This window comes from Dromiciops gliroides, chromosome 6 (genome assembly GCF_019393635.1).
Source record: "Dromiciops gliroides isolate mDroGli1 chromosome 6, mDroGli1.pri, whole genome shotgun sequence".
NCBI lineage: Eukaryota > Metazoa > Chordata > Mammalia > Microbiotheria > Microbiotheriidae > Dromiciops > Dromiciops gliroides.
This window is the reverse complement of record NC_057866.1, coordinates 12,364,218-12,383,297: the sequence shown is the minus strand read 5'-3', so window position 1 is coordinate 12,383,297 and position 19,080 is coordinate 12,364,218. Positions and strand designations below refer to the sequence as shown.

The 19,080-nt window shown below is 53.8% G+C and overlaps 2 protein-coding genes across 5 annotated transcripts; one reads left to right on the top strand and one right to left on the bottom strand.

The window, feature by feature from the left end:
• Positions 1–375: 375 nt before the first annotated feature.
• BSCL2 (BSCL2 lipid droplet biogenesis associated, seipin) lies at positions 376–11,642 on the bottom strand. 2 transcript variants are annotated; one of them, XM_043972973.1, is made up of 11 exons: positions 11,552–11,642; positions 8,617–8,942; positions 7,125–7,206; positions 3,926–4,069; positions 2,856–2,990; positions 2,421–2,518; positions 1,839–1,980; positions 1,686–1,752; positions 873–959; positions 707–784; positions 376–612 (listed from the first exon to the last, which is right to left on the bottom strand). In XM_043972973.1, exons 2-11 carry the CDS (start codon positions 8,823–8,825, stop codon positions 464–466), a joined length of 1,191 nt encoding a protein of 396 aa, XP_043828908.1. In that variant the 5' UTR covers positions 8,826–8,942; positions 11,552–11,642; the 3' UTR covers positions 376–463. The 2 variants fall into 2 exon arrangements, with proteins under 2 accessions (XP_043828908.1, XP_043828907.1); XM_043972972.1 differs by having other exon boundaries at positions 11,469–11,599.
• A 3,472-nt stretch (positions 11,643–15,114) lies between these two features.
• GNG3 (G protein subunit gamma 3) lies at positions 15,115–17,209 on the top strand. Of its 3 annotated transcripts, XM_043971416.1 has the most exons (4): positions 15,115–15,166; positions 15,380–15,611; positions 16,275–16,380; positions 16,750–17,208. In XM_043971416.1, the coding sequence occupies exons 3-4, from the start codon at positions 16,282–16,284 to the stop codon at positions 16,876–16,878; spliced, it is 228 nt and encodes a 75-aa protein (XP_043827351.1). In that variant the 5' UTR covers positions 15,115–15,166; positions 15,380–15,611; positions 16,275–16,281; the 3' UTR covers positions 16,879–17,208. The 3 variants fall into 3 exon arrangements, with proteins under 3 accessions (XP_043827351.1, XP_043827350.1, XP_043827352.1); XM_043971415.1 differs by lacking the exon at positions 15,115–15,166 and having other exon boundaries at positions 15,286–15,611; XM_043971417.1 differs by lacking the exons at positions 15,115–15,166; positions 15,380–15,611 and adding an exon at positions 15,819–16,056 and having other exon boundaries at positions 16,750–17,209.
• Positions 17,210–19,080: the final 1,871 nt, after the last annotated feature.

Below are 19,080 nucleotides of genomic sequence, written 5' to 3'. Positions count from 1 at the left end.
GGGCTCATCCACGATTCTCTTGGCCCAATTCCTACCACTCCCACCAGTTTATTTCCTGTCTTACACCTCCCAATGGATAGAGGGAAGGGTAGATGGAACCACTCTTCTCAGTTTGTCACCCCCAGCCCCACCAGTCGCAGGGCCAGATGAGGGCCCCACGTCAGAAGGAAAGATGAATGCCTTCCAGAAGTAGGCTTGTAGGCCACAATGGACCGCATCCCCAAGGACTCTCCTGGTTTTTGTTCAGGTCCCCCAGCCCCCAACACGTGAGCAGCTCTGCCATGAGAAGGCTAAGAGGGGAATGCCCCGGGAGGCAGTTTTCCATTTCTTGATTGGCGACCCTCCCAATCTGGCCCAAACAGGGAGGAAACCAGATGGTGTGAAAAAAGTTTATTGTGGGGAAAAGAGGAAAGGATGGAGGGCAAAGGAAAGTGCTGGATGTGTGAGGCCCACAGCCCCCCTCTTAAGAACTGGAACAGGCTGAGCGGAGGCGGGGGGTGCCTGAAGGGCTCTCGACGCTGCCTGGAGGGTCTGCGCTGCCCAGGGTCTCGGGGCAGGTGGAGGGCAGGTTGGCTTCAGTCAGCAGGGCTGCATCCTCCCAGGAGCCGGAACCTGAGTGGGGGAGAGAACAGGGGAGGACATGAGGAGGAGACAAAGGGAGTGGGAGATGGCAGAAGCCCGGCCCCCCAGGCCCCAGGCCCCTCACCATCACTGGTCTCCTGATCTGGCCCCTCTTCATTAAGAGGCTGAACTTCCGGCCCTTTCTCCTCAGGCAGCTGACTCCCTGCAAAGAGAAATGAAGGAAGACAATCACGCTCAGCTCAGGGTGTTTCAGGAGGTGAAAGGGGAAGCACCAGTGAGGAGCCTCATACCTGGCGCAGGGACAGCCATGTGGTCCCCATCATCCTGGGATTTCTCTGGAAGCCTGGTCAGCTCGGCTCGGCCTCTTGGTCCCAGTCCTAAGGAGAGGGAGAGGCTGCAGGAAGCCGTTCCAACAGTGACATAGGCTCCTCCCCCCCCCCCCCCCCCCCCCCCCCCCCCCGCCACCTTCCTCCACGAAGAGAACTTGAGGGACATCTAGCTTACTTCTGAGAGGGCAGAGCCCTGGGCTCACCCTGGCATGACTTACTCCAGAAGGTTATTGTGAACAAAGCCTCCTGGGATGCTGCAGGCATCTGGGCCCAGCAGCCCAGAACTGGACGCCACTGGGAGGGTGGGCAGGCCTTCTCCAGGGCCCCAAGGCCCAAGGCTCAAGGCCATGCTCCAGCATCAGGCACCGGCAGGGCATCTCAGAAGAGACCCCAGGCCGTCCTGGCTCTCCAGGCTCCACACAAGGCTCTTGTTGGCATTCTGCCTGCAATGCTCAGGTGACTTAGACCCTCCTCTGACCAATGGGTCCAGTCATGACTGGCATGCCAGCAGTGGCCTGAGACATCAAGGGCATGTATGACTGGAAAGGAAGTGAGCCAGCCAAGAGAGGAGGAGGAGGAAGGCAGTGAGATCTCCAGCAAAGACCAAAACATCAGGGCATGGGCCCCAGCTCCCAGAATGGCTCCTCTAGGCCAAGCCCAGGGCAACGAGTCCCCCTAGAAGGGAGAGTGCTCGGGGTGTTTAGGACGGACCCACTGGGGGATCACAGAACTGCGTGGTCCTGCCTTGGGAGGGGGAAGAGCCTCTTGACAAACCTGGCCGCCTAGTGGGGCCCCTTCTCTGGCCTTCTGATTGGGAGCCGTCCTTATCTCGGTTAGTCACCTAAGACAGGAGAGAAGTCCCTGAGCCATGAGGAAGGAGGACTCCCGAAGTAGCCCATCTTACCTCAAAGGGACACCCCACAATACCTGCAAGGTGAGGCGGTGCCTGGGCCAGATGCCGCCCCACACCCATTGCAAGTAGCTGAAGAGAACAATGACACTGAGGAAGGTAAAGTTGCTGGCGATGCCAATCACAGCTGAGGTGACGGGGAAATTGTAGAGCAGGTACCTGAGGCCAGGAGGGGAGGGGATCAGCACTGTCAGAGGTCATGGAGGAGGGGCCCCCAGGTAGGGGATTTATCTACACCCCCCCCCCCCCGTTCCATCCTTTCTAATGACTAGCCCAGAGCCAGGGAGCTGCTTACGTGGTGGCAAGAAAGCCTGTGTCTGAGAATCGGATCTCGTGTTCACTTGGGAGCTAGGAGGAAGTGGGAGGTCCTCTGGGTCCCATCCCCCCATATCTGACCAAGGAGGAGACTCAGGCTTAGCAAGGGAAGAGACTTGCCCCAGGTGCCTTTACCCTAGCCTGACTTCAGGGGAGCAAAGCATCCTGGAGACTGAAAAGCTGCCCTGGCCCTAGGAGCGTCCCAGTCCAGGGGAGGAAATGCCCTCATTCCCCTTCCCAGCTTTATGCTACAAAATCCCCTCCTCCTTCCAAGCCTGTTCTACCTGAGCCCAGTAAAGTGGGCGTGGATCCGGAGCTGGGCCCCATAGAACTGAATGCGGTTGCTGTGGATCTCAATCACTGCCCCCGTGGTTGGCGAGTACTATGGAAGAGGGACCCGAAGTCAGCGCCAGGAGCCCCTTGGCAGTTCCGTTCTCTCTCTCCCTGTCACTGTCTCTGTTCTCTGTCTGTCCCTCTCTTTTTTCTGTTTCTTCTTTTTCTGTCTGTCCCCCCTCCTTCCCTGTCTCTCAATCTGTTTCTTCTTTTTCTCTGTCTCTCTCTTCTCCTCCTCCAGGGATCAGCTGTTCCCCAGGCCTGACCCCTTGCCTCAGCAGCCCTGACTAACAGTGCTACCTTTCAGTGGAAGGGGCAAGGGCTCCCCAACTTCTCTCTCAGCCCTCTCTGCTGATCCACCCTGCCCTCCAGGGGCTCCCCCTCACCGAGTCCTCCCGGTAGTCTGAATACAATTCCACCTCCAGGAGCTGCTTTTGTTCTGCAAAGCCAGACAAGAGGAGGCCAGAGAAGACGAGTGTGTCCAGCAGCCGAAGCAGGGTCGACCGGTAATGCAGCATGGCCTGTGTGTGAGTGTGCCGAAGGGATGCATGAGCTTCCCAGAGAAGCCGGCCTGCCCCAGCTGCTTCTGTGTGGTCCCTTTGCTCAATCCCTCTTCAGTAACCTAGGTTCCCAGGCTCCTCCACAGCCCGGGCCTTGCTCCTGCCTCATTCACCTACTTGGCAGTCTCTGCCTCATGATCTCAGACCCCAAGTGTCCTCTTGCCTTTACTTCGCTACCCAGCACATTCCTCCCTTTACTGAAACCTCATCTCAAGGCCAGTCTCTTCTAAAGGCTTCCAGGAATGAACCCATTGATTTGGCCCAATAAAATCTGCCCTAGCCCTTCCCCCTCTTTAACATCACAACCTCCACAGTCCCTGTTCAGGGCTTCTTTTTTTATTTTTTGTAAGGCAATTGGGGTTAAGTGACTTGCCCAGGGTCACACAGCTGGTAAGTGTCAAGTGTCTGAGGCTGGATTTGAACTCAGGTCCTCCTGAATCCGGGGCCAGTGCTCTATAGCCACTGCACCACCTAGTTGCCCCCTGTTCAGGGCTTCTTAACCTTATGTCCTTGGGCAGATTTCAAGGGAGTCCATGAAATTGGATGGGGAAAAAAAGGGCAGTTTTCTTTCAGGTATAATGCACTAAAAAACAGGATTTTGAGAGGGGTTCTGGAAGCACCTCCTCAGGCCATCAAAGGGATCCAGGACCCAAACATGGTGAAGAACCTCTGACCTAAGGCAACGGGACAGCGACTCTGGGATATTCTACACCCAGTTTCTCATTCAGCCTATCAGATAAGGAGCTCCTTACGGTCAGGGCTTCAGCTGTGACCAGACGCCTGCCTGTCACAAACCCCACCGAAGAGCCCTGCTCTCTTTTGAAGGCCTCTCCTCCAAAGGTGCCTCTGCTTGGCTTCCTCTCTATTCCACTAGCCCCTTAACCCCCAAGACTCACGGAACGTGCAGAAGAGGAGATGACTCGTCCCCCTCGGGTGTAGCAAGAAATGCTGACCATGAACATGCCCAACTCCTGGTTCACCGGGGACTCGGGCATCTCCAACTCCAGGGAAATACGGTACGGCTGCCCATACATCAGCACCTGTACCACATGGGGGCAGGGGGAGGGGCACATCAGTCTTCTTCCCAGCCACAAGCTCAGCTCAGATGCCAATTTGTTGCTTTTTCATCACTTTCATTTCTGTATCTATCACCCCCCATCTACTAGTGAGCCATTATTTGTAACAAAGAATTTAAAAAGAAAAAACAGCAGTTGAGTAAATGCAACCAGCATATATCCACTGAGTCTGACAGCCTAAGGAACACTCCAAGCCTGCAGTTCATTAACTCGGCAGCAGGGGGAGAGGATGTAAGTGTGTGTGTGTGTGCATATGTGTGTGTGCATATGTCCGTGTGTACACAGTTTAGTCCCTCTGTAGCAGGAGAAGGGAGTACACCTGTATGGGTGTATATATGGACACACACACGGTTCAGCACCTCTGCTGCAGAGGGAAAAAAGGCCTCCTGCCAAACTGGCTGGGCCCGGACCCTGCTGGTACCCAACTTTCCCAGCCCCCACTAGGGACAATGTGCTACCTCATCTCGGCCGGGGCGGGGGTCTCAGACTGAGCCTCGCTCCCGTTGTTCAGAGAACATCTGGCATGTCAGTGCCTCTTCCCTTCTAGGAAATCAGCTCCGACGCTGCCAAATGGGTCATCTGTGACTAAGGCCCACGCGTGCCGAATCGACCATCCCCTGGAACCAGCCTGACCCCATTTTCAGCATTAATTATCCAACAGACCAGACCGCCGGAAATTCCCACTTTAGGAAGCTCGGCCGACTCATCTCTGGGAGGCTCCTCTGGTCTCCAGCTCCATGACAGCAGATGTATTGAGCCTCCGTGTCCATACCCAGAGGGGGCCTCTGGTCTCCCGGAGGTCACTCCCGAATCTCCTCCAGCTTGATAAAAGCCCTGTGGGGGGACCTGCCCTTGGCCTCTGCTGCTCACCCTTGGGGGGGGACCATGCATCCCTGCGTGGGCATCCCTCTGGTTTTTTGATGCCTCGCTGGAAATGAGGCCTTAAGCATCTCGTGATGAAGTTCAGCCTTGGTTCTTGGCAGAGAAGCAAGTGTTGGGTCCCTCAGCCTCCTCCACTGTTCCTTAATCATCCCCCCCAGACTCCCCCTCTTTCCTAGAGCTTTCTCTGACCCAGTGACCTTCACAGTACTCCTGGGTCCTCAGTGACATGTGTACGTCCTGTGTCACAGCCATGAGTGGCTCATCTCCCGCCAGATCAATGCTGACTGAATTGGACATCACTGGCTTGAGAGCGAGCGGCATCTTAGCTGATTCTCTGTTATCTCTGCCCTGAGCTGGGCATCCTCAGGAGCCAGGCACTCTATTAAAGGGCTCCCCAGACAGTGCCCAGCGGCCCTGCTCAGACAAACCTGCAGAGATGATCTCAGCAGCCCTGAAGAAGTTCTCCAAAGATGGAGCTGACCATGGGAAATGTGACTCCCCTGTCCCCAGGGGCCACTACCACCACCACACCTGTACCACCCCTAGTCCAGGTACAGATGTACTGCACCTGGCAGGGAGGGGAGAGGTATCATTTCAAAAAGCACCTGTTACCTGAAGTCCATCACACATGAAACTGAAATTCACCTGGTGAAAAAAAATTTGATCTTTGTCATCCAGGTATTTCACCACCCACAAGAAGTGGTGGCCCCTACAAATCTGAGTACTCCACTGCATGTGCCTCTTTCAAACCTCATTTATTTAGGGAAGAAGAAAGAATAAGCATTTATTAAACATCTTCTGTGTGATGGCATTGTGCTAAACACTTTACAAACACTAATCTCATCTGATCCTTACAACCAATTGCAGGAAGGTGCTATTACCATCTTCAATTTATAGTTGAAGAAACTGAGGCAGAGGTTAAGTGACTTGCCCAAGGTCACACAGCTAGTGTCTAAGGCTGGATTTGAATTCAGATCGTCCTGACTCTGGGTCTAGTGCTCCATCCCCTAAGTCACCAGTTGCTTCTAAACCCAAGACTCATTTAAACAATGAGTTAAGATGGCTCCTGGCAGAAAATCTTGGGAGGATACCATGGCTTTCACCTTTACCCTTTGGCAGAAATATTCTTTGATCTCTAGTCTGTATTTCTTTTTCTTTTTTTTCTTTTGCGGGGCAATGAGGGTTAAGTGACTTGCCCAGGGTCACACAGCTAGTAAGTGTCAAGTATCTGAGGCCGGATTTGAACTCAGGTCCTCCTGAATCCAGGGCCGGTGCTCTATCCACTGTGCCACCTAGCTGCCCCTTCTAGTCTGTATTTCTAAGCAAGTGGCTGATCCATGACAAAACATTCACATCTCCCCATTTTTTAACCCTTTGGTATAAAAACTTGCCAAAGGATTTCCGAAGGTCTAAGTCAATTACACCCACTGATCAGCAGCATAGCGTTAGAGATGGAAGGCCAGCAAGTCCAACCCTCTTGTTTTACAGAGTGAGGAGCAGATCCAAGGTGAAATGACTTCTCCATGTCACAAGGTAACAAGAGGCAGAAGCAGGCCTCAAACCCAGACCCCTGGATACCCAAACGTAGCACATCATCCAAGATGTGGTCGTGCCTCTGCAGAAAACAGGACTAACGGGGACCTTGTTGCCTTTCTCTAAGTCTGTTTCTCCTTTGCTGAGGTGTCCCCAGATTCCAACACCCCCCCCCCCATTAATTACTGGTTCCCCCAGCTGGACCAGTTCTCCAAGAGACTGCCTGGCCTGCAGTTTTCTGGCTGTCCTCAGGATGCATGGTGATGCCTGATGAGCCCTGTGACCTAGCACCGCTTCTGACAAGCTCACACATCTTTGCTGTTAGTTTCAAAATTTTACCTTCAATTCCCAGCGACACTTGGGTGAATGCCCCCTGGCCCAGTGATTTCTATCATTACTAAGTAAAAACTGTGCATTTAACAAGGGTCACAGATATGAGAGCCGGAGACTCTCCTCACTCTCACCCAGTGACTCCAAAGACAAAGGGGTCACTTATCCATCAATGTTCCTCCTCTCACCAGCCCAGTACTCAAAGCAGCAGCAGCTTTTGCTGGAGTTCCCATGCTTTGCTGGCTTCTCTCCCCCACCTCTCGGCCCTACTCACCCGATCACGTCCACCTTTAACCAGGGAGACGTTGGCAACAGGAAAGGAGCAGAGGACGGGTCCGGCAGAATCACAGTCAGTCCTAGAAGGGGAAGGAAGTCACATCATTTACCTTATCGCCTGCCTGCCTGCTCGTGTGGTCAATCAGTCAGTCAGTGTCCGTCTGTCTGTCTGTCTGTCTATCTCTCAGACCCGGCCTACCTGTGACCCTCCTCTACCATACACAAGATAACGACATCTCACTCTGACTCCCTTATCCCGCTACCTCATCATCTCTGGTAGCACAAGATACTGGAGCTCACTGTATTGGAGAGAAGGCAAACAGTGGCTCTCCAATTCGCTGCTACTGCCATCATCTCTGTATCTGTAGGTCCTGTGACATGTAATAAGAGTCAAGCCTCAGCGCAGCTAGGTGGTGCAGTAAATAAAGCCCTGGCCCTGGAGTCAGGAGGACCTGAGTTCAAATCCAGCCTCAGACACTTGACAACGTACTAGCTGTGTGACCCTGGGCGAGTCACTTAACCCTCATTGCCTCACCAAAAAAAAAAGTCAAGTCCCTAGAATTGGGAATGCTCAGGGCAGGGAGAAGTGAGGACATAGCAGAAAGGGTTCTCAAAGAGGGGAGAAAAGTTAGCCTCAATAGAAAGAAGACCTGCAGAGCAGCTAGGTGGCACAGTGGATGGAGCACCGGCCCTGGAGTCAGGAGGACCTGAGTGCAAATCTGACCTCAACACTTGATGCTTACTAGCTGTGTGACGCTGGGCATGTCACTTAACCCCAAATGCCTCACCAAAAAAAAAAAAAATAAGAAGAAGAAGGAAAAGGAGAAGGAGAAGAAGGAAGAGAAGAAGCAGCAGCAGCAGAAGCAGCAGCTATTATCCAAGGTTGGGTTGCTTTGGATAACATTCTTTTCATTGAATATGGGATGAATGAGTAAGGTGTTAATGGCAGGGGTGTGGGTGGAAAGGTGTTGTAAAATGTGGTGTGTCTGGTAAAAGAGATAACAAAACCTCTCTCCTCTTGAGACTGACTACCAGGACACAAAGTCCCTTAACACCTGGTCATTGTATTTGGCATTTGTGCTTAAATGTTTTCTTTTGTTACAAGGAAAGGTTCTACTCCAAGAAATGTGGGCATTACTTGCTGTGTGACCCTGGGCAAGTCACTTAACCCTCACTGCCCTGAAAAAAAAGAAAGAAATGTAGGCCGGGGAATTTCCAGAAATGACTCTGATGGAAAAATCATCAACAAAAATTTTTTAAAAATAGATAATTTGAAATAAAAGAACTCACACAGAGGCACTGGCTGGAGGACAAGTTCTCGGGCCCTGAGAAGACAGTGTTCCAAAGAGGACAACTTTGGATAGTTTGAATGAGCTCAGGTCGGCTGCTAGCCTTGCCTAAACACCCCCACCCCCACCCCCAGCCTCCCACGCCAGCCCCAGGGAAAAAGAAAAGGTCTTAGTCAGCGGGGCAGCAGGGAAAACTCTCACCTGTAAGAGACATGTACTGGGCTGAGGTGGCTGACTGTGGGCATGTAGGAATAGTAGAAGGAGCCATAAAGGAAGACAGACACCCAGAGGAGGAGGAGGATGGTGCAGGACAACACTCCGAACTGTAGCAAGAGCCTCCGGGTTCGGCCCACCACCATTTGGCCCACCTCCTGGGCCCAGAGCAGGGCTGGCACTGGGTCACTGGCCATGGAGGGAGCGGCAGGGGGGCAGCCACGACCTGACTATGCCCAGGTGTCAGGCCTCGTCCAATCTGCTCTGTCACCTGGATGCTGCCCCTGGCCATGGGCCAACACAGGTGGCAGTTCCTGGAATAAGATAAAGAGGGAGGAAGAATGGCTCCTTCTCCAGTGGAGGCTTTGTCTGGGGGGGGGGGCCTGGAGATAGTGGGATCTTCAGTCTGACTCAACTACTCATCTATAATCCATTCCCAAGCCAAGGGCCCCGGCTACGATCATTTTAAAATTCTCTTCGCATTGAATTTTAGGGTTACAAGGTATTTTTCTCACAATCTGAATAAGAAAAAAGATGGGACAAGTCAAATGTCAGTCTGCTTTCTTCCCACCAAAGACAGCCATCCAATTAAGCACCAGCCCTACACTGCTCTCTACAATCCCACTGGCTGCCACCAGGGCTGGGTTTTATTCTACATTTTGTCTCCCTCAACATCTTGCCAAAGTAATTAATACTCAAGGTGTCCCTGATCTGATCAATGTGGGTATAGTTTGTCCCAGGATGTTCATCACAGCCTACCCCTGCCTGCCCATCCTGTGTGCCTCTTGTCTGCAGCCGCTGGTTCCCAAGTCGGACAGAGGGGAGGCCCACCACCCATTAGGGTCCTTGCTCATATGCTTGGGGCACCTCTGGAGCCAGGTCCATGTAATTCCTTTCTTTTCCCTAACCCAGGAAATGTGGCAAGGCACTGATTTAGCTGTGTGTCAAGCTGAATGCCAATAATCTCCTATATCACCAATTCAGAGAGAGCTGACTGGGAGGGTTGGGGGTGGGGTGGAGAAAAAACCCTGCCTAGTCATGTCTTCAGTTTCCTGGAGGCAGCTACTATGAGCAGGCATGGCCAAGCAGAAAGTGGCTAGGGCAGCTCTGATGAGCATCAAGGGTCTGGGCACTCAAAGTTCCTTCCCACCCCACCCAAGGGAGCTGGTCCTAGAAGGAGGGAAGTGATTGTGTGCCCATAGTGTGTGATCCTGAGGCAGGTCCCCTTATGTCTCTAAACTTCCATTTCCAAGAATGGGGCGATCTGGTAGGGTTTATTGTGGGCAACTAGAGAAGGGTCAGTTATAAGCCACTGCTTCAAAAGCTGCCAGAGCTCTGTTACACAATACCTACATAGGAATCTGGGCAAACCTCAGCTCATCCCTGAGTAAAATGAGTGGGCTGGCCAAACGACTTGAAAGGTCTAAATCCAGCTTTAAACCCTAGAAGCCGTGAGTGCTTGGGATGAGGGAGGGAGGGCAGCAAGGAAAGAGCTCAGGGAAGGATGAGAAAAATGAGCCCCTTCTGTTTGCTGCAGGAGCCAGGGAGCAGAGAGAGGAAGAGGGCCGAGGGCTGGGCTCTGTAGCTATTGAATGTCCTGGGGCCTGCACTTCTGCTTCAAGTGAGGGGATTGCTCTCTCAGGTCTCTTCCAGGCGCTAAGTCTTAAAACCTTAACCTCTGGCATTAAGAGAACTCAATCTCTCTCCCCTCATCTGTAAAAGCAGAGACGGTGCTATATCCTGGGAAGGACACGGGATCTGAAGTTCCAGGACCCAGGCTGGTACAGACACCAGCTACCTGAGTCTTGGGCAACCCATTATCCTTTCAGAACCTCAGTTTTCTTCTCTATAAAAAAGCAGAGTTGACAATACCTTCACTACCTGCCTTCCGTGGTTATTTTGGTTGGGTTTTTTTAACACAATAAACATTTTTATTTAAAGTTTTGACTTCAGAATCCTATCCCTCCTTGCCTCCCTCCCCTTCCCCCTCCCTGAGTCGGTAAGCAATCAGAGATGTGCAATTATCACAGGGTCATTTGTGAAAAAAAGTACTTGGTACCCTTAAAATGCTAGAGCAAAGGGGAGGGCGGATGAACACAGGGGCACCCCTACAAATAAATAAAGATCTCAGCCCAGAGAGGTCGGTCGCGGGTCATAACAGAAAAGGGCCTTTAGCGATAACCTAGTCCAACCCCCCTCATTTTCGACGGGAGGAAATCTATTTTCGGGGCGCCCACCCCCCCTTCCCCCGTAGTTATGGGCTTTGCCTCCGGTGACATGGCAGGAATCCTAACCCACACCTTCTGGGGCCTGGGGCCCCTCTATCCACCGGGAGCACCATCACTGCAGACCTCAGAATGGTCGGGGGAGCAGAAGGCCTCCGTCACTACTAGGGGGGAGCCCCCTGCAGTGAGGAGCCCCCCCCACACACTCTCTGGGATGACGCGCCTGCCCCCGGGGCACCACCAGAACAAGTCTGGTCCCTCTTCCGAACTGAAGCCCGGTCCGGGCTGGTCCAACCACGCGCTCCTCCCCCAGGCTAGAGTGCCTCAGTTTCCCTCTCGGGCCCTGCCTCAGCGGCCCTACCTCGGGAATGAGCAGGCCCATGGGCAGCAGCAGCACAGTGGGGATGGAGACAGCGGACATTTCCATCCCCCGTACAGACTAGCAAAGCGCCGGCGCCCGGGCCCGGACTCGCGCCGCGGGGGAGGCCCAGGCCGGAGCCTGCGGTCTCCCTCCGCATCCCCCCCCGCCCGCGTCATCTCCCCAAGGCCCTCCGCACCACCCCGGGCCGCCCTCCGCTCCCAAGCCTAGGCCTCCGAGGCCGGTCAGGCCCCTACCTAACCGGGTCACCATGGAAACCAAGGCCGCCGGCGGGACCCCCGCCGCCACCGCCGCGGCCGCTGCCTTCTTCCTCACTCACCGGCCTCTGTCGCTGCCCCGGCAACGCCGAGAAGAGACTTCCGCCCCGCGCGAAAGCCCCGCCCCTCGCCGCGGGCCCGCCTTTGTACTACCGCTAGAGGGCGGTGCCGAGACGCCCAGCGTGGAAATGGAGGCTGGCGATTGGAGGAGACGCCGCGCGAGAGGCGGGGCCCAAGCGGCTAAGGGGCGAGACGAGGCCTGGCCCCACCCCTTAGGGTCTCGCGGCACGTGCACAGACCAACGGCTGCAGCTCCGTTGCCATGGTAACGAGAATTGTTGCGAGGCCTCTCTGCTCTGCCCGAGACCCTCCTCCTCCCTCCCCCCTCCCCCCTCCCCCCGTACCCTGAGGGTAGCTCGACCTCTCAGACCTCCCCCCCGCAAGTCCCGATCTCCCTCATTCCTCCCCACCCACCTAGTCTCCTTAGGAGGTGTGTAACCTTGGGTGAGGCTCTGATAATCTCTTTGAACTTCAGTTTACCCTTCTGAAAATGGGGACAATAATCCGGCGCCGCCTCCCTCCGTGGGTGGTTGTGATGAAAGAGATTTGAAGAGAAAGTGTAAAAATTCCAAGCTCTGTCATTATTTGGTCCCTTCTTTTCTCTGGACCTCAGTTTCCCCATCTGTAAAATGCGGAACGTCACACTGGCACGACCTACTTTGCGATGTTGTTCAGTCGATCAACAAGCACTTCTTTATGAAGCCAGTAGTGCCGGGTGGCGGATCATGCAAAGATGAGAAGGAAAAGTTTCCCTGTCTTCAGGAAGATTGCATTCTATACTCTCACTTATCAGTATAAAGTATAGACAAAGCAAATACAGGGGAGTGTGTTGTAAACCGTAAAGCACCACAGAAATGTGAGGGGGTGGTGTTATTTAATGACTGGACCAACTATGCAAGGGCTCTTCTGTGAATCTGATGGACCATCCCCCTCCCCTCTCAGAGCCTCAGTTTCCCCACTTGTAAAATGACGAGGGTCAGACTGGAGGGTCTCCGAGGTCCTTAACCACCCTCCTGGGTTGTGTTGGGCATTCCTGGGCTGGTAGCAGCAGCCCATTTGTACAGAGTTGGCAGACCTCCCCTATGTTCAGGATTGCCCCAGCGTGACAGCGCCTTGCACCATTTTCAACGATGCCCTATATTCCTATATTCGAGTCCCCAAGTGTTCTCAGACACATAATCCTATGATCATGATTGAGCAAACCTAGCAACCAGACCTGGGGAATCACGTTCCGAATCCTCATCTTTGTGGGACTCTCTTTCTCAGATCTCTCCCCTTTCTTTCTCTTCCCCATCTCTTCTTCTCCCACCCTCATGGGCCTTCTGTCCCTCCCTTTCAGCCCAGCTCCTGATTCTCTCTCTCTCTTGGGCCATGTCTTCAGTCCTTTCCCTCAGATCTCGATATCCATGGTCTCTTCAGTCATATTACCTCACTGATGGCCAAAACATAAGGAGGGAAGTGTTGAACACAGCAGTGGGGGGATTATTGGTAGACTGGAGAGGGCAAAATCCAAGGGTCTTTTCTCAGTCCTCATTCTCCTCGACCTCTCTGTAGCCTTTGACACAGTAGATTACCAAAATCTCCTCCTTGATACCCTCTTCTCACCACCACCTCTCTCTGTCTCTGTTTCTGTCTCTCCTTCCATTTCTCTCTCTCTCTCTCTCTCTCTCACACACACACACACACACACACACACATATCCCCACACCCACGTGGTTTTCCTCCTACCTCTCTGTTTCCTCCCTGTCTCCTTTGCTGGATCCTCTTCCAGATCACACCCTCTAACCATAGGTATCCTTTAGGGTTCTGTCCTGGGTCCTCTTCATTTTCTCCCTCTGTTCTACTTCACTGGGTGACCTCATCAGCTCCCACGGATTTAATTTAATAATCTAATTAAATGACCATCTCCATGCTAATGATTGTCACATCTACCTTTCCTGCCCCGATCACTTTGCTGACTTCCAAACTCACATCACCAATAGCCTTTCAGACATCTGGAATTGGATGTTAGGAGATGTCTTCAACTCAATATGTCCAAAACAGAATTCATTCTTTCCCCCTAAGCTGCCCCCCCCCAATTCCCTCTATTACTGTAGAAAGTAACACTAGCCTCCCAGCCCCTCAGGCTCACAAAGTAGGAGTCATCCTTGACTCCCCACTCACCCCTCCATGTCCAGTCATTTGTCAAGTCCTGTTTCTATCTTCCTACCATCTCTCACCCACCATATCCAAGCCGTTGCCAAGGCCTGTCGATTTCACCTTTGCAGCATTTCTGGAATAGATCCCCATCTCTCTTCTGACACTGCCCCCACCCTGGTGTTGACCACATCCTGTCATACCTAGATTACTGCAATAGCCTGTAGGTGGGTCAGCCTGCTTCAAGTCTCTCTCCACTCTAAACCATTCTTTATTCAGCCACTAAAGTGACCTTCCTGAAACAGAAGGTCCAATAATTTCACCAAATACAAAATGTTCTGTTTGTCATTCAAAGTCCTTCAAAACCTAGCTTCCTCTTCCCTTTCCAGTTTTCTGATACACTCCCTACAGAGTGCTCTTTAGTCCAGTGACACCAGCCTCCTGGCTGTTCCACAAACAAGACCCACCATCTCTCAGCTCCAGACATTCTCTCTGACCATTCCCCATGCCTGGAAGGCTCTACCTGCCCTCCCTAACCCTTCTTAATTCCAGTGCTTTTCTTTTATTTCCTATTTATCCTATATATATAGCTTGCTTTGGATACATTTATTTACATGTTGTCTCTCCCATTAGATTGTAAGCTCCACAAGGGCAGGGACTATCTTTTGCCTCTTTTTGTATCCCCAGCATTTAGCACAGTGCCTGGCATATAGTAGGTACTTAATAAATGTTTATTGAATTGAATGAACTTGGGAGATCTAAGGTTCAAATCTTGGCTTTTACTAACTCAGTGACTAAGGGTCACTCATCAGGTTCTCTCATCAACAAAATTGGAATAATACCTGCAGTACTCCCCACACCCCACTTACCTTTCTACCTCACAGAATTGATCCTTGAAAGGGGCAGAGACTACTTAGGTTTTACCTTTGTGTCCCTAGAACTTAGTGAAGTTTCTTGATCGAAGTGGGCTCTTAATAACAGCTTGATGAGATGTGAGACTCAAATGAGAATTGTCCATAGAGTGCTTAATAAACCTTGGTGTTGTTTTTATAACTCATCTCTCTGGGCCTCTACTTTCCCATGTGTAAAATGAATGGGGTTCAGCTAGATCTCTGACAGAAGAATAGAAAGGGACGAGGAAAGGGACTGTTTTTGTTATCGTGTCCCCAATCCTAAGCCAGAGCCTGATAAAGCACACACACTTCATACATATTTGTTGAATTTATATAAAACCTGTAACCTCACACCCATTGTAGGGGGTTATGAGTAAGCCTATGTTTGGAAGGAAGGCACTGGGGCCCTTGGACTTAAGAGCAAGGGGATGACAATGCTGAAGCAGAAGGAGGAAGGGAGGACAAGGGGGGGGGAAGTAAACGCCCAGCTGATGTCAGATTTCCAAATGAGCAGGGTCCCCTACAGCCAGCACAGACTCCACTGCAGCAGATGCCATGGGCCCAGACCACCATGGGGATGGTGGGGGAGGTCAGTTTGGCCTTGGCTCCTTCCAGGCCCTCTCAGAAACATTCCAACTATCACCTCAGTGTGCCTGTGACAGGGGAGGGGAGGGAGTTAAGTCACTGACTGGTGCAGGGTGCCCACCCAGTGCAGGAGCTGCCTGTCAGCCTCCCCCACTTGCTGGGCAATTGGTATGTTCCGGGATGGGAGCAACTCCTTCTAGCATCCTTCATCCTTCAGGTATAGTGGTCCAGACAAGCAGTGCTAACATTGTATCGCTTGGGACCAGTCCTTGAAGGACCAGAGGCCAGCTCTCACTCCCTTGTCAGAGACAGCTGCTTTTCTCCCCGAATCTGCTATTTCTATCATCTACATCAAAAACCACCAGGCAACAGGGCGAGCCACCCACTTCAGCCAGAGGGGTCCCTGTTTTCCTCAAAACCCCTGGATCTGCAGCCAACTAAAGCTTCAGGTCAGTAGTTAGTGGTGCGGGGGTGGGCAGAGGCTACTGTACTTTCTTCTCCACATCCCTCAGATACTCCAGTTCAAGAGGATTCCAGGATGCTGAGGATGCCAGGATGACAGTTGATCCTTTCAGGAAATCCTGATTTAAATGACACATAAATCATTTGCTGAATTTTAACAGTTCTGAATAAGGGAAGATGTGGCAAGTCAGTAAATTCGTGCCCTTCACATTCCCTTCTCACAACCATTCTTACCACGGAAGAAAGAGGGGTTGAAAGGCTCGCGGAGAAGGATTCGGATTATCTGACAATCTTTCTTAACCACCCTGGTCCCACCCTAACTCCAACCTCCCCTCCCCCCAGTCATAGAAAGAGAGGCTCACAAACAGAGATCAGAACAAATGTCCACAACTCCCTCAAAGGTGGTCTTTTAGACCGAATCTTGTCCAAAAGGTGTGGGTGATTGATTTCTGGTCAGGTCTGGCTTGCACTACTAGATGCCTCTGGGGTCTCTTCTATCTCAGAGACCCTGTGATTTTGCGAGAAACAGGCGAGGGTATGACCACGGGGGTGCTGTTCATCTTGGGCTTTGCGGCTTTCTTAGCGCAATGAGAGCATGGTTCTCCACCCCCCACCTGTCATGCTCTGAACTGTCCTTCTGCTCTCCTCAGAGCCAGGATGAAAGGAGAGACCCCTGTAAACAGCACCATGAGCATTGGACAAGCCCGCAAGCTGGTGGAGCAGCTCAAGATAGAAGCCAGCATGTGCCGGATAAAGGTGGGTGGGACCCTCCGCCTCCTTCTTAAACCTGGTCCAGCTGGGGAATCTCTGCAGGATGAGGGGCTAGAGGTCCCTCTCTCAAATGATTCTTTCCTCGCTTGAGGACGAGCTGCCTTCCAGGCTCATATTGGGTAGGGGGAGTCTTCTTTAGACTCTTTAGGGTGGAGGGAAAGCTATGCCCAGAAACCTGGGTAAGGGCTTGATTGGCAAGAGAATTTCGCATCCACGGCCCTGTGGGACCAGCTAGAGCGGACCTCAGCGATTTTGTTTTGTGGCTTTCTACTGGGAGCAGAGGGGGCTTTCGTCCCCTTGGGACTCCTGGCTCACAGTTCCACCCCCCTCCACCCCCACCCCGGTGGTGCCCAGGTATCCAAGGCAGCCGCCGACCTGATGACATACTGTGATGCTCACGCCTGTGAGGACCCCCTCATCACCCCTGTGCCCACCTCGGAGAACCCCTTCCGGGAGAAGAAATTCTTCTGTGCCCTCCTCTGAGCGCCTGACCCTACCCCGCCCGGACCCGTCCAGCTGTCCCTGAAGCTGCTCCCCATTCCAAACTCTGGCCCATCCCCCTAGGGTATCGGAAGTACAAGTCAGCCCCCGGCCCCGTCTCTCCTCCCACCCTGGACAGCTCCAAGGAGGGCCGAGGCCGAGGGGGCGGAGGCGGAGGAGGCCTCGCGGGGCGGCCTCGCAGCCCCTGCCCGCGGGCTGACCGTGGCACCGCCCTCCCCGGCGGGGCCGCAGACCCGGGAGGGGGAGGGGGCCGGGACTCCCCGAGAGCCTAGCGGGGGCTGTTGGAAGGAGGAATAAAAGCACTCGCTCTCGGAAGGAGCTCTGGCGTCGCCCTTATTGAACTCAACGAGGCGAACACCCACTGCTGGGCGCCCAGCCCGCGGGGAGGGGGGATGGGAGGGGGGCGCGAGGGGCGGGGAGAATGGGGCCCGGGAGCGACAGGACCCCCGCCGAGAGCGGCCGCGGGGGAGGCGGTGCAGGGAAGCGCAGGGGCGGGGCGAGCCACGGAGGGGAGGGGCTTCCGGGAGGGGCGAGCGTAGCCTCCAACATGGCCACCCCCACAGCGCGCCTTCTCCCAAGATGGCCGCCGCCACAGACCGCCGGTACATGGTACTTTTCGGGCGTGAGGGGAGCGTCCCTGGAGGACTCCATTCTTAAAATGGCGGCGCCCAGGCTAGTTTTCCTCCTGCCCGACGGGGTCCCGCCCGCGCCCGCGCTCAAAATGGCGGCCCCCCGCCCCCGCGGACTGCGGCATGGGGCTGTGGGGCGGGGCCTTCCCTCCGGAGTGGCCCCGCCCCCTCCTGCGGGAGAAGACTGCGGCGAAAGCTGCGCGTGCGTAGTGCGCAATCTCTGCAGCCAGCCTTCCGGTCGGGAACTTCCAATTTCCACGCCTTAGGGAGGGGGAAACTGAGGCCACGGAGGAGGAAGGAGCATCTCCAAAGGGGCCACACGGAACACAAGCCCCGAAAGAGGGAATACTGAGGGCAGGGTCCTCTACTGTCAGCTGTTGCTGGCCGGAGTGGAGGGTGGGGGGTCTTCGGCTGAGGGGGTCGCCAGACCCTCCCCCACTCTCCGTGAGAGGAGGAGCCTCCTCTCTTCCCCCCCCCCTCCCTCGGAGCTCCGGAGGCCACGCCCTCCAAAGGTCTCTGCCTGCAGCCTCGGGGGCGGTTCCCCTAGCCTGAGCACCCGGACCACGGTGCCGGTCCTTGGAGCTGCGCCTGGTCCAGGGAAGGCGTGGCTTGCGAGTAACCGGTGGCAGCTCCACCTGGCAGTAAGTCACAAGGGCTGGACCTCGAGCTGCTTAGAAAACAGCTAAGCCCCTCCCCGCAAACCCCCCCGAGAGGGGTGCGGGGAGGATGGAGGGAGGGCCGCTCCTACCCCCCCCCCCAGCATTCCCTCCTAGGAACCCCCTGGCATGGTCACCTCTGGTACATGGGGCAGGCTGAGGTGGCCCACCCCTGGTGCCTTAGGCAGGGAGGTGAGAGACTGGGAGGAAATCCACTGGAGACCAAGGGGGGGTAGAATTAACAGCTGTAAACAAAGACACACGGACAGTTTTTCCCTTCTTTTACTGGTCATGTCTGATGACGCTTTACAGGTTTTATAAAGATATTCACAGGCTTTGTTTATTTTTCTCACAAGCTTTTCCATCTACAGTAACTAAGACAGACATTCAGAAAAAACACAGAACAAGCGTTCTAGGAAGAACAAGGCCAGCGATGCCTTCTGGTACCACTATCCAGTCTCTGTTTCCCTTAAAATTGATTTTTAAAGCAGACGTTACTGTTTTGACAGAGGATCTCTTGGTCTGAACTGACCTGGGGGTAGCTGTTTTATTCCTTCCATCTCCTGGCTTCCCCCTTGTATCCCCCAGTGGTGGGAGAGCTCCAGGCCTTTCACAAAGGACAGTGGTCACTAAGCAAATGCAAGGTGGGTATCAGAATTGAGGGTCAGCCAGCCCATGGCCGGGCATGTCTGCCTCCAGACACCGTCACTGACCTTTCTAGGGCAACATCAGGGGCCCAGGTGTCCTGTCAGCCCCTGACTGATGCCAGTTGCAGGGCCAGTGTCTGGCAAGGACATGGGAAGAACTAAGAGTCAGGACTTGGCTTTGTGCCAAGTCTTACTCCCACAGAAGGGGATGGGAAGACCAACCCTTTCCTCCAACACGATTTCAGACAGGGA

What these genes read in the sequence shown, in the direction of transcription:
- BSCL2 (XM_043972973.1), bottom strand. Translation starts at nt 8,825, where the DNA reads ATGGCCAGTGACCCAGTGCCAGCCCTGCTCTGGGCCCAGGAGGTGGGC. An exon ending in TTAAAGGTGGACGTGATCGG is followed by an intron (nt 4,070 to 7,124) that starts GTGAGTAGGGCC and finishes CATGTGGTACAG; the next exon opens with GTGCTGATGTATGGGCAGCC. An exon ending in GGGCCCCACTAGGCGGCCAG is followed by an intron (nt 960 to 1,685) that starts GTTTGTCAAGAG and finishes CCCTCTCCTTAG; the next exon opens with GACTGGGACCAAGAGGCCGA.
- GNG3 (XM_043971417.1), top strand. Translation starts at nt 16,282, where the DNA reads ATGAAAGGAGAGACCCCTGTAAACAGCACCATGAGCATTGGACAAGCC. An exon ending in CCAGCATGTGCCGGATAAAG is followed by an intron (nt 16,381 to 16,749) that starts GTGGGTGGGACC and finishes GGTGGTGCCCAG; the next exon opens with GTATCCAAGGCAGCCGCCGA.